The sequence below is a fragment of the Dama dama genome, chromosome 10, assembly GCF_033118175.1.
Source record: "Dama dama isolate Ldn47 chromosome 10, ASM3311817v1, whole genome shotgun sequence".
NCBI lineage: Eukaryota > Metazoa > Chordata > Mammalia > Artiodactyla > Cervidae > Dama > Dama dama.
Genome location: NC_083690.1, coordinates 36,724,305 through 36,737,840, shown reverse-complemented (window position 1 = coordinate 36,737,840; position 13,536 = coordinate 36,724,305). Strand labels below are relative to the sequence as shown.

Here is a 13,536-nt window from a genome sequence, read left to right as displayed (position 1 = left end):
AAGGGGGTATTACCTCTAAGGTACACCACCCATTATATGTGGGGAAGCACCAGAGTCATTCAAGAAGCAGAAACAAGAATGAAGATAAAGAAAACACAGCCTTTATTATGCTTTCTGTGGGAAAAGCAATGCAGGAGAGGTAAACAGTTTGGGATTGGGTAGTTGGAATGATTCTGGTTGGCTTTGGGTTATAGGTGCCTGGTACCTGGCCATGAATTGATTTAAGGCAGGAGAAATACTAGGTTGGTGTATGAGAGTTAGAGAAGGGAGGTGGTTTAGATTATGAGCTCTGGAGTGGTTAATTTGTATAATGAAAGGCACGCTCCTAGGAATCTCTATGGCATCTCTAAGAATTAGCATTAACTCCCTGGTCCATTAGGCCCCAGCTATGAGAGCATCAAAAACACAAAAAATAAAATACAGTTAGCAAAATTGACCTTGTGATGAATGTATGCCAAACAGAAAAATAGAGAAAAAAATTTTTTAGATATTTAAAAAATACGGATAGAACAACTTTATTTGCTCCTTACTTTATTGCATGAACTAGAACCTTCCAGCACAATGAATGGAGGTAGTGAGAACAGATGCCTTTGCCTGCTCCCTAACCTTGGGGGGCAGACAGGAGGTGCCATGGAGGGGAAGGGGTGGGGCAGTGATGGACATGGTCAGTGGGGAAAGGAGGATGGAAGCTTGGGAGAGAGTGAGGAAGACCTGAGGCAGTGGGTCTTGCGCTGTGGTCCACGGCTCGTAGCCCTCACCTGTCCCTGCTGTGGACTTCTGTGACAACTTCTGGCCTCTCCCTCAGGGCCACCCGCTGGGCTAAAGGGCTGCATTTAGGTCCTGCTCATGTTTAAACCACACAGCTCCAGGCCCTTCCCTCCCACAAGGCCCTTCTCCTCCCCCTCCTCCTCTGGGAGTAGAGCCACAGTGCCGGCAGAATCCCAGGCCCTGGATTTCCTGTTAGGGGGAAGGAGGATGACTGCATGCCATCACCGAGCAGAAACCACACATCACAAACCCTCAACTCATGGGGGCCCAGCTGGGGTCTAAGAGCCCGAACACGATGTAAGATGTTCAACTTGCATCCAGGGAGACTTTATGTGGAAGCAACAGGGCCTAAGGGCACCCGACAGTCAGTGCTCTGCAAAGTTACGCAGAGCCTCTTTTGTAAAAGTTCTTGCTGTCAAACAGAGTAGGCCCTGGGGCCCCCTGGTAGGATCCAGCTGCCTGCTCTGAAAGCCAGGCAAGCAAGAGGCATTCCAAGTCCCAAGCCAGTGGGGTGAGGCCAAAATGGAACCCAGGGATCACCCCCCCACAGGTACTCTCTGAAGGCACTGCCAAGAAGCCAGCAGGTCCCTGTCCTCCTCTGCACACATTTCCAACTGTTAGAATTCAGCCCAAGCACCTTTCACAGCCCAAAGGACTCTATGATATGATTTTGTGCCTCAGTTTCCCCTGGGTGAGATGGAGACAAGGATACATCCACCACAGAATCTGGTAAAGCTGAAAAAGAGAAAATAGATGTAGGGCCTGACTCGGATAAGAGGGTTCCATGAAAATGTAGAAACTTTCCTCTCAGGCCTGGGAGGAGGGGTAAGAAAAGCAGATATGGAGGGCAGGGGCTGCTTGGCTGGCCATGGGAGAAGCATGGAAAAAAACTATCAGGATTGGACGAAAAACTAAACAGGAGAAAAGACGTCATTCTGCTCACTCCCACCTCTAGAACTGAGGCCCCTTCCTGTGATGAAATCATGTCCTTCCACCCCCACGGTCCATTCAGTAAGCCAATGCTGACTCAGCCTGTGGAAGCTCAAACAGCCTCATTCTCAGCCCGGCCTGGAGGTCACCAAGATCACCAGCCCCCCGTGTCTCACCCCACCCAGCACGAGTCACACCTGGCAGTGTCTCCCTCAGGGAAGATCCCAGGGACTGTCACCAGGGTGACCCATGACTGCTCTGACCTTCCTCCTCTCTGTCCAGGGAAGGCCCTGGATGAGCCAGGGGCTCACAGCTGCAGATGGAACCCCCTGAAGAGTGTTATTAACTGCAGGCTCCTGGGGGTCACCTCCCAGAGCTCTGCACTCAGAGGGTGAGGCCCAGAGAGTCTGAGGTGCGACCAGGAGGAAGCTTCCAGAGGGAGCAGAAGGCTCTGTGGGCTCAGCAGGACTGGAGCTCAAGGGCTGGTCCCACCGCTCAGAGTCCTGGGTGCGGGCCTTAGTTCTGCCTGAAGACTGGGAGGGGGAGACACTGCAGGGGAGCCCCGGCCTGGAGGGAGAGGGGCCAGAGCAGGCTGGTGCCCCCGTGTCTGAGGGGGGCTGAGCGTGACCACCAGCGGCTCCCCCCGGCTCCTCCCTGAGGGGCTGGAGCTGGGCGGGGACCTGGGCCCACCTCCCCCTGAAGGAGCCTGAGCTGGTCCTGCTGCCGCCCCTTCCCCTGGGAGGAGAGACACTCAGAGAAGCAGAGACCAGGAGAGACACAGAGACGGCTAGCCAGGGAGATGTGAGGCGGGAGACAGGAGCTGAGCGGGGGAGGCCCAGCGGGTGCAGATCAGGACCAGCCCCCGGCGTGAAGACGGGGCGGGGAGCCCCAGACCATGGCTCCCTCTGCACTGACCACAGGGAGGCCCTTTTGCAACAAAGGAAAAGAAGCCAGGTTGATAAAGGAAGTGTCCGTCACTGTCGGGGTGGGCGGGTTTGGGGAAGGCCCCCACCCTCCTCCGTCCTCTGGAGGAGCCTGGTCCTCACTCCTGGTGCTGAGTGTCCCCCAGGGCCCCCACAGGCCTCCCCTCTGGCCTTGAGGGCTCTGCCTGTCCTCTCACCCGGGAGGGGGGCAAGGCCATGGGGCTGGCCCTGCTGCTGCCCCTGCTGCTCCTGGCGTCTCTGCAGGCTGGTGAGTGGCTGGGCGTGTCCTGCTCTGCCAGGGACCCCGGGGAGGGGCTGTGGCTGGGTGTGTGTAGAAGGGTCCCCTGGGGTAGCCGGCCAGGCCTCCCACCCCCAACAAACAGAAGGGGTCCCACAGTGTGGGATCTCCCAACCCCTCACCCTCCTGCCTGCCCCAAGCCTGGAGAGGGGGTCACCCAGGCCAGAAGGAGAGCCAGTCCTACCCCGTCACACATCCCCCTGCAGGTGAGGGTGCCCGACGGCCTGGGGTCACCTTCTGTGTCTCTCCTGGTGGCTTCAGAGTCTCTCCCTCCCTCCTCTAGGTCACTGGGCACAGAGAAATCCACAGGCTGTCTTTGGGATGAAGCAACGAAGGCATCTCTCAGCCCCCGAGGGTGGCTCCATTCACATCCCCTTCTCCTTCTCTTACCCTGGGAAATTAGCCAAGGATCCCAACGTGAGAATATCCTGGAGATGGAAACACTTCCATGGGGAGTTCATCTACAACATGACCCCTCCATTCATCCATGAGAATTTCAAGAACCGGCTCTTCCTGAACTGGACAGAGCCAGAGAAGACCGGCTCCCTCCAGATCTCAGACCTGCGGAGGGAGGACCAGTCTGTGTACTTCTGCCGGGTGGAGCTCGTCACACTGACATACGGCAAGCAGCAGTGGCAGTCCATCGAGGGGACCAACCTCACCGTCACCCCCGGTGAGTCCAGCTGTCCTGCCTGAGGCTCTTGGAGGCTGTTGGTACCTTGTAATGCACGCCTGGTCCAGGGCCCCTCCTCCTAACTTTTCTCAAACTCCTCTCCCTTCCCCTCCTACTCCTCCCCAGGCCTCTACCAACTTTACCTTAATCTTCCCCAGCTCTGGGCTGCCTCCCGTGCCCATCCCCCTCTCTGCCCTCCAGGTCCAGCCCCTCCCCCATCCCCAGCCCCCGCACCCTCTGTGCTCCCAGCTGTCCTCCCTTCCCGCTCCAAGCTGGGCTCCACCCGGCCCCTGCCCGCGCCCCACGTCCTCCAGGTGACTTGACATCTCGGGGTGCGGCTCCTCCCCTTTGCCCTGAGTCCTGTGTGGAGTCCCAGCTGCCTCACGTCTGTCCCCCCAGCCATGAGCTCAGCCCGCACACACAGCAGGTGCCGAGGGGCCCCATGTCCTCATCACCTGATTTCCCATCTCCCCTTCCTTCTCTGCTCTGACCCCCAGAATATGAGTCTCCATCCATCCCATCTCTTTCCTCTTTCCTCCTCCCTCCATCCTCTTTACCTCCTTGCCTCCCCCCCACCCCGGCCATGTGGTTCCGGTTACCCTGTCCCCGTGTCCACCCTGACCTTGCCCCTGTCCTGGTCATGACGAGGCAGCAGTCCTGGCAGCTCCCCTGACTGTGCCCTGCATCCGGGGGGACACCTCGGCAGCATCGGCCCAGCTGACCTCCCCCACGACCCCCAGTACCGCGGCCCTGCTGCCGTCCTCCCGTCACAGGAAGGGGGACCGAGGCTCACACAGCAAACGTCACTCTGCCCCGTCACTCCTGGTGCAGGTGGGATCTGACCCCAGTTTAACCCCAGGGCCTCCCTTCTTAACCGTGAGCTGCTTGGCCTCACCTCCTGACCTGTCATCTTCTTGTCTTGACTGTTTTTAACCTAATAATGGGTGTGTAGCATCTGTCACTCAGTGGGGCTTCGGAACTTGAACAGTGTATCTGACTCCAGAGTAGAGAAGAGGGGTTCTCTTCTAGGCACAGGCAATAAAAGAGTGTGTTATCTGTAGATAATTTTTTTGAAAACTGAAAATCAATTATGTTTGTTTGCTTTTTGCAATCACTTGTGCTGGTGATTCTAAGCAGTATCAGTGAAAAATTTCTGCTCCCGGTGGGGATGGTCATGTTCATTTTTACAGGGAAGTAATAAAAAGAAATATTTTTAATCCAAGTGAAGTACCACCATGCAAAACATCACGCCAGAGGAATATATATAGCAAATATAACTCATAAGTTTGAAAGTGGCTTATTAATTTCTAAACAAATAGTAGTTTTATTTAGGTAGCCAAATCTAATTATATTCTCATTTGTAGTTTTTCTCTTTTATTTCTAAACCCAAAACCCCACATCCCACTAGAGTTAAAATATTTTTTCCTAATATTTGTAAGATTTGATTACTTTTCACACAAAAGCTCTTATATATAGTGAGATTCATCTTGGTAAATGGGGCGCAATAAAGAACTAAGTTGATCCTTATCCCAAGAAACAAATCAACTGTTCTCACTTTATTTATTGAATATTTTTTCCTTTTTCCACTGATTAATAGGCCTAAGCTTTTAAGTTCTTTTGTAGAATAGCGTCCATTTCTGGTCTGTCTATTCTGTTTCACTAGTCTATGTTTTCTTTTTTTTTAGTATTCATTTATTTGGCTGTGCCGGGTCTTAGCTATGGCACGCAGGATCTTCGTTGTGCGTGGGATGCAGTTGTGGCATGCAGAGCCTAGTTCCCCAACCAGGGGTGGAACCTGGGCCCCCTGCATTGGGGGCGCAGAGTCCTAGCCATTGGACCACCAAGGAAGTCCCTATATTTTGTTGTATCAGTACCACACTGTTTTAGTTATTATAACTTTATCATGTTTCAATGGCTGTTAAGACTTTTTCCATCACAACCACATTACTTCCTTCTCAAACTTCATTAGTGTTGCCTGCCTATTCTTCCACACAAATATTAGAATAAGTTTGCCAAGTTTCTAGAAAAACATTCCTGTTGGTTTTTAAAATCAGAATTGCATTAAATCTATAAAGTAACTGACAGAAATTTAAATCAGTAAAACGCACAATCTTTTCAGTGAGGAACAGGTCCTATTTTATATCCCTAAGTAAACCTTTGTAGTGTTCTTCCAAAGATCATGTGTCTCATAAGACTTTCATATTCTTTATTTTTATTATTAATGTGCAATATGTTAAAAAAATGTGTATTTGATATAATTTTCACTCTAAAAGTAATGCATAAATTCTGGCCAAGATGCTAGGTTATATGCATATATTTACCTCCACTCCCTCCAAAAATCTACTAAAATGACAGCAAAGGGAATTTTTTTTAAGACAAAAACCCAGAGGGACAAAAACATTTGCAAGTTAGGTGGACAAAAACAAAATTTTGGAAGCAGGAAATAGACCAGAGGATTTAAACCCTAAGTCAACAGTGGGGACATCCAGAAGGAAGGCAATTTACACTGCAAAACCCCTTAGGGTCAGGAATAGCAACTCCTAGTACCCATGAAACTGGGCGTGAAGGGGATCTGAAAACTAGAGGACTAACTGAAATGTATTTAGGAAGAAGAGACACCTCTGCACCCTCACACCTCACCCCAGCAAAAGACTGGATATATGGGTTCTAGAAACAATAATCCACAGGGAGTCTTGGGTGGGTACCCTGGGGCATAACTGGGGACAAGGGTTCAGTTCTTAAATTCAGAGATTTGGTGAAGTGATGAGACCTGAAACACCTTGACCCTTGTAGAGGCCTCACAGGACGCAGGCAGCCAGGCTGGTACTCCCACACCACAGCCACTGAGGGCAGACAATCAGGAAACTCCTCTCCAGAATAGCTATCTGATGGGCCTGGAAAGATCTAGAAATCTAACAGATCACTCTACTCATTGTGGAGTGAGTCATACTGTCCTACTCACTGTAAAGTGATCTGAGATGCACTTTCTGCTATAACACACTCACAGCTTCGTGCATGTTGGGAGCCAAGGGGACAGGGTGGCTGGGGTCCTGGCCTTGCACCAAATCCCCTGCAGTCAGGACTGGACCCTCACCTCAGCTGTGCCCAGGATGCCTGAGGTAGAGGGTCTGTTTTTAAAAGCTTTGAACTAAACATTTAAGGAATGCTTGTCTCATGAGATGCAGAGAGCAGATCAAGGGGAAGGGAACCTGGAAGAATCCAAAACAATGAAAGGAGATCAAAATTTTCAAAGAAACATCATCCTCATAAAGTTAAAGAATTTCATGTATATGACACAATAGAATGCTTTGCAAAGGAGCTTTCAAAACAAAAAAAAAAAAAAAAAAAGAGAGAGATCTTAGAAATTAGAAAAAAAAAAAGAAATTAGAAGTATACTAGCAAAGATGGAAAAGTCAATATATGATTGAAAGATGAAGTTCATGGAAATACCTTAAAAGGTGGGAGAAAACTGAAAGATCTGGATATTGTAGTTCAAGAAACTTCAAAGAGCTGGATATTGTTGTAGTGGTTTGAACAGTGGCCCCTGAACAAGTGAATAACATCTTATATGGCTGCAGATCTGATTCCGTTGAGGAATTTGAGACGAGGAGGTTATCTGGGATTATCTGGATGGACTCTAGATGCTAACAAACATGTATAAGAGAGGGGCAGTGGGAGACTGGACACAGATGGAAGAGCAGGCAATGTGACCACAGAGGCAGAGACTGGGGTGAAGCAGCCATTAGAAGCCAAAGCAGCAAGGAACAGGCTCCCCCCGCACAGAGCCTCCCGAGCGATGCAGCCTGGCTGACACCTTGATTTCTGCTTTCTGGCCTCCAGAACTGTGGCAAGTAAACTTCTATTGTTTAGAGTCACCCAGTTTGCAGCAATTTGTCATAGCAGCCTTAGAAATATAATAAAGGAATTATAAGGAAGGATAAGACAAATTGAGAATTGGTCCAAGAGTTCCAATCTCTGAACAACAGAAGTTTTAACAGCAGAGAAAAAAGAAGGCCATGGGGAAGAAAATATCAACAAAACTACTACAGAAATTTTCCAGAATGAAAGAACCCAACAACATGAGTAAAAATAAAAAGACCAACCCTGGGGTACTGCAACATAAAAATTTCAAAACACCAGGGATAAGTTCAGTTCAGTCACTCAGTCGTGTCCAACTCTTTGCGACCCCATGGACTGCAGCACACCAGGCCTCCCTGTCCATCACCAACTCCCAGAGTTTACTCAAACTCATGTCCATTGAGTCAGTAATGCCATCCAACCATCTCATCCTCTGTCCTCCCCTTCTCCTCCCACCTTCAATCTTTCCCAACATCTGGGTCTTTTCAAATGAGTCAGTTCTTCACATCAGGTGGCCAAAGTATTGAAGTTTCAGCTTCAGCATCAGTCCTTCCAATGAATATTCAGGACTGATTTCCTTTAGGATGGACTGGTTGGATCTCCTTGCAGGCCAAGGAACTCTCAAGAGTCTTCTCCAACACCACGGTTCAAAAGCATCAATTCTTCGGCGCTCAGCTTTACAGTCCAACTCACATCCATACATGACTACTGGAAAAACCATAGCCTTGACTAGACGGACCTTTGTTGGCAATGGTTTTTGTGGTGATGTCTCTGCTTTTTAATATGCTGTCTAGGTTGGTCATAACTTTTCTTCCAAGGAGTAAGCATCTTTTCATTTCATGGCTGCAGTCACCATCTGTAGTGATTTTGGAGCCCCCCAAAATAAAGTCTGTCACTGCTTCCACTGTTTCCCCATCTATTTGCCATGAAGCGATGGGACCTTTTGCCATGATCTTAATTTTCTGAATGTTGAGCTTTAAGCCAACTTTTTCACTCTCCTTTTTCACTTTCATCAAGAGGCTCTTTAGTTCTTCTTCGCTATCTGCCATAAGGGTGGTGTCATCTGCATATCTGATAAAGGGAGATCCAATACATTTCCAAGGAGGGAAGAAACTGGCCACATAAAGAGAGTCAGGAATTAGAGTGGCTTGGCTGTCTCAATAGCAATAGAGGACAGTGAAAGGCAACAGTTGAGTGTCATGAATCTCCAAGGGAAAATTATTTTGTTTAATCCTTTAACAAATCAAATAGCAAATATTGATTGAGTGCCTGCTATGTGTCAGGTCCTAAGCTGGGCACTGAGGAAAGAGCAGTTAAGACAATACAGAACAAAACATTAATGTCCTTAACCATGGAACTTACACTTGATTGTAGAAAGAATATCACACACACACAAAAAAATTAATTATGTGTGTCAGGTGATAGTGAAAAGAGAAAAGCAGGAAAATGAAGCAGAATCAGTGGCTAGAGGTGCTAGGGTGCTGCTTTATTCAGATGGAACAGGAAGACCGCTGGGACATAAGTCAGAGTCCTGGTAGGAGGCAGCTAATCCAACAGGGTAACTGAGAGTTTTGATGGGGGACACAGGGTAGGAAACCAGTCAGGGACAGTGAGACCCCTGGGACCAGCCACAGGCCTAAGAAGCAGGGGAGGAAGTAGGTTCTGGGACCTAGAAAGGAGCTGTGACCTCTGGGGAGAGAGTTTTGTGTCCATTTGACTGGCTGAGGGATGGCCAGACAGTTGCTGAGACATTATTTCTGAGTGTCTCTGTGAAAGTATAGAGAGATTATCCCAGTGTGGAGAGAGGAGGTCCCAGGGTTCAATCCCAGAACCTCCTCTCTCTACACTTACTTCCCAGATAAGCCTGTGACTTAGAAATGTGAGGTTAATGCTAAAAAATAGCAAGAGGTGCTAAAAAACAGTTCAATCTGGGGAGTGGGAAAGGAGTGAGGAGGGGTTGCTGTTTTTATAATCTGTGGGGAATTTGTTGATGCTTTAAATTATGTGCCTATACAACTTATATAAAAATAGATGTTACATGTTAAAAATAAAAGTACTGGTAATACATACTTGCATATAGTTTTAAAAGCAGTCAAACAGCACAGAAGGGAATCAAATGAAAAACACATTCCTCTCCGCTTTATCTCTCAGCTACTACCCCTTTCTGCAGAAATGCTCTCTCCACAGATAAGAGATACAGATACAGATGTACAAGAGATGGAACATAATAGACTCAAACTGCACACTCTCCTGATCTTCAGCTGGCTATGTTTACTTCATGGACCTGAAGTATCTTTCCACTTCAGCACACACACATCTACGCCTTTCTTTTTAAATGACTGTATGGTCTCCCACTGTAGCAATGGATTGTAGTCCACTTAATCAGTCTCATATTTAAAGGCATTTAGGCTGCTACCAAATCACAAATAAAGCTGCAGTGAACACCCTCAAACACAGGCCTTTGAACACTTGTACCAGCACGTCCATCGGGTAATTTCCCAGCACAGAAATCACTGAGTTTAAGGGCGTGCTCGGATATCTTACAGATGCACCCAAACCCTTCCCAAAGGCTGTGCCAACCTGTACTCCCGTTGTGTCGATACTAGGTATTTTCCCCTGACTCAGGTCAGTTTAAAACAAAAATAGCCTTTTATCCTTTTAATCTACATTTCTAAAAGTTATGAATGATTATTAGCATCAGGATTATGTTATCATTTTATGAAATGAATTAGAATTGTACCGTTTTCCATATTTTTCTGTTCTAGAATCTTCTGAGAATTATCTGTTCCTTAAATATTCACAAGAATTTTTCCATTAAATCTTCTGAACTTGAAATCTTTATGAAAAATAGTTCTTTAATAGTGTTCTCAATTTCTTCTTTGTCTAATCCATTAAAGGTTACTATTTCTTAAATGCATTTTTAAAAATTATTATTTGTCTCAGAAAATCATCCATTTCACAGAGGTTTTTAGAATTATCAACCTATAATTGAGCACACACTCACTCATGATTTCAATACTCTTTGTTGTTGTTCGATTTACAGGAGTCTTGTCTGTTTCCTTGTTGCTGTTGTTTTTCCCTCTAACCACTTTCTGCATTTATTATTCTTTCTGCTGTCCTGTTTCCTAAAAACATTTATTCCTACGTAGGTTTTCATTACTTTTAGTTTCCTTAGAGCTAGTTCCTCTCTGTTTGGTAACTTTTTTCTTTGGAAATTGACTTTTTAAAACTTTCATCCCATTTTAAATAATTATAGCATCATTCATTCATTGCAAAACTTTCATCCCATTTTAAATAATTATAGCATCTAATACTATGAATTTAGCTTAGAGTTTGGCTTTAGTCATATTCCAGTCCATGGGGTCGCTAAGAGTCGGACACAACTGAGCGACTTCACTTTCATGCACTGGAGAAGGAAATGGCAACCCACTCCAGTGTTCTTGCCTGGAGAATCCCAGGGACAGGGAAGCCTGATGAGCTGCCGTCTATGGGGTTGCACAGAGTCAGACATGACTGAAGCAACTTAGCAGCAGCAGCATATTCCAGGAGTTTTTAAAATATACATATATATTGCTGTTGTTTTTATTTTCTAAATAGCATGTCATTATATATATTTCTTTGACTAAGAATTTAAATTTTTTGTCTCAATTGAGAAACAGGATTCATACTTTCATTATTAATTTCTACTAAGTGGACAGAGAATTCAGTCCACACAAGATTTTACTGGAGTTGGGTTTTTTGTATGTGGCTTAGTATTTATGCCAGTTTTTTCATGGTGCCTTAAACATCTACAAAGGTAGCATCTGTTTGTAGTAAGTAAAGTTCAATACATATTCATTTAACAGTAATATATTTCCAATAATACTGGGTGCTTTACAGATGTTTTCTCACTTAGTAAAACAATCATGTAAAATGAAAAACACTGTTTGAATCCACTTCTACAAGGTACCTAGAGCAATCAAATACTTAGGGTCAGAAAGCAGAACAATGAATGCCAGGGGCTGGTGGGAGGGGGAATGCGGGGTCAGTATTTAATGGGGACAGAGTCTCTGTTTGGACAGATGAAGTTTGGAAGATGGATGGTGATGATGGTTGCACAATAATGTGAATCGACTTGATGTCACTTAAATATGGTTAAAATGGTAAATTTGTGTTGTATGGATTTTACCACAATAAAAAAAAAAAATGTTTTTGATCCTGTGATTTACTTCTCCCTATATGTAAGTAATGAAATGAGGTTCTGAGATCACAGCACTGATCAGTGGTAAAGTCAGGGTTCAAACAGAGTGAAGAAGATTCAGAGCTTCCAGAATCTCCCTTTGTTACTCCCCTCTCTGTGGGAGAGCTTCAGAGAGTTGCTCCCCACTCCCCACATTCCCCAAACTAGGGAACAAGATGTGACAGTTTTCACCCAGATACTTCCAGCCCTTCAGTGAATAATTTGCATATTTCTCCTGTCTTCCCAGGCCGCAAGACAACCACCCAGAACCCCACCACCACGGCTGCCGCCACTGCTACAACTAGCCTTAGGAACTCAGAGAGTGGAAAGAGCCCGCAGTCTTGGCTCCAGAGTACGGAAGCTATAGTCGGGTTGGCACTGGCCAGCGCTGCGCTCGTAACCACAATTGTGGGGCTGATTGTGTACTTTAGATGCAAGAGAAGCAAAAGTAAGTGATCCAGGACCTTCAAGCTCTCCCCAAGATTCCCAGCTAAGTATTTCTCAGAACCCTCCTGCATCAGAATGACCAGAGCTGCTCAGCAAAAATGCAAATTCCTTCTGGGCCTGAGGTCTGGGCCTGGGAATCTGAATTTTACCTCCTCATGTGGTATTTGTGTCAAATTTGGGACTCACCGCTCAAGACCAATCCCTCTCTACAAACCTGATAATTTCCAGTTCTTGTCTCCTGATTTAATCATTTCTCATCAGTCTCCATTCTGGTTCACAAGGAGGGAGGGCCTGCCCTGGGAAACATAGAAGAGAGAGAAAGAAGGGACAGGAAGGTGGCTCCACTCAGCAACTACTGGTTGGACACCGATTTTCCAGAGCCTGGCTGCTAACTGGAAATGCAAAAGTAAATAAAGCACAGGCCCTGCTCTCAAGGATCTGGGGGCCAGGAGGAAGAGGGGAGCAGTTGCCTCAAGGGCTAACGGCCTCATGTGGAAAGAGCTGTGGTAGGTTGGGAGGAAGGAAGGGTAATCAAGGAAGATGTCCAAGAGGAAGCGCAAAACTATCAAAGAATGAAGAATTAGCCAGGTGGTGAGGGTGGTATAGAGGTCACTGTCGTTCCAGGGGAAGGAAGGCATTCTAAGGGCTGTAGGTAGCTCAGGGCTGTGGAAGAGCCAGGAGATGAGAAAAGACAACCTTGGAAATCACATCCCAGAGCCTCTGACCCCAGAAACAGTGTGAAGCAGTGAAGTGGCCACCTCAGCTTGGCCTTGCAGATACACAGTCTATGGTGGAGAGGCCAGGCTGGGGTCACTCTGAAATCGTTCTTTTATTCTGCAGAGCAAAAACCATAGTGGTTGTGTCCTGAGACTAAGGATGAGGGTTTGAGATGAAGAAAAAAACATGATGTAGTCACTGAGAAAATGCAATATGGTATTTAATGATCAATTTAGATGAGAAGCCATAAATCTGTACAAGCATCATTGTATTTGATTGTGGTTTTTTTTCAGCAGTATTCAACTAAAACCTTTAGAAATGACTGATTAAGAACTAATTCCCTGGTGGTCCAGTGGTTAGGACTCTGTGCTTTCACTGCCCAGGGCCTGGGTTCAATCCCTGGTCTGGGGAGTAAGATCCCCTAAGTTGTGCCGTGGCCAAAAAAAAAATAGTTGTGTTCATCTGCTAGCATCAGAGAACAGAAGTAACAGTAGGCAAATAACACAGAGGGGACTTTTTTTTCCTCTCATCTAAAAGGATCTGGAGGCAGAAAGCAGAGAATACTAAGACACTGAGTCTCCTACCTGTCTGCTCACTGTCCTGGATACTGACTTCTATCCTGAAGGTTGCTTTATGTGCAAGACAGCTGCTAGGATGCCAGATTTGTGAATCTAAACAGGAAGTAGGACGTAGGAGGAAAAGA

At 46.6% G+C, this 13,536-nt stretch overlaps 1 protein-coding gene across 3 annotated transcripts in view; it reads left to right on the top strand.

Moving 5' to 3' along the window:
* Window positions 1–2,682: 2,682 nt before the first annotated feature.
* The window catches only part of PILRA (paired immunoglobin like type 2 receptor alpha), a 15,489-nt gene continuing 4,635 nt past the window's right edge, over window positions 2,683–13,536 (top strand). Inside the window, exons 1-3 of one of the 3 annotated variants that reach the window (XM_061153573.1) lie at window positions 2,683–2,889; window positions 3,203–3,592; window positions 11,917–12,117. In XM_061153573.1, the coding sequence (XP_061009556.1) occupies window positions 2,838–2,889; window positions 3,203–3,592; window positions 11,917–12,117 (643 nt within the window). In that variant the 5' untranslated portion in view covers window positions 2,683–2,837. The remainder of the gene's footprint in view (window positions 2,890–3,202; window positions 3,593–11,916; window positions 12,118–13,536) is intronic. The other 2 variants (XM_061153571.1, XM_061153572.1) reach the window with 2 other exon arrangements.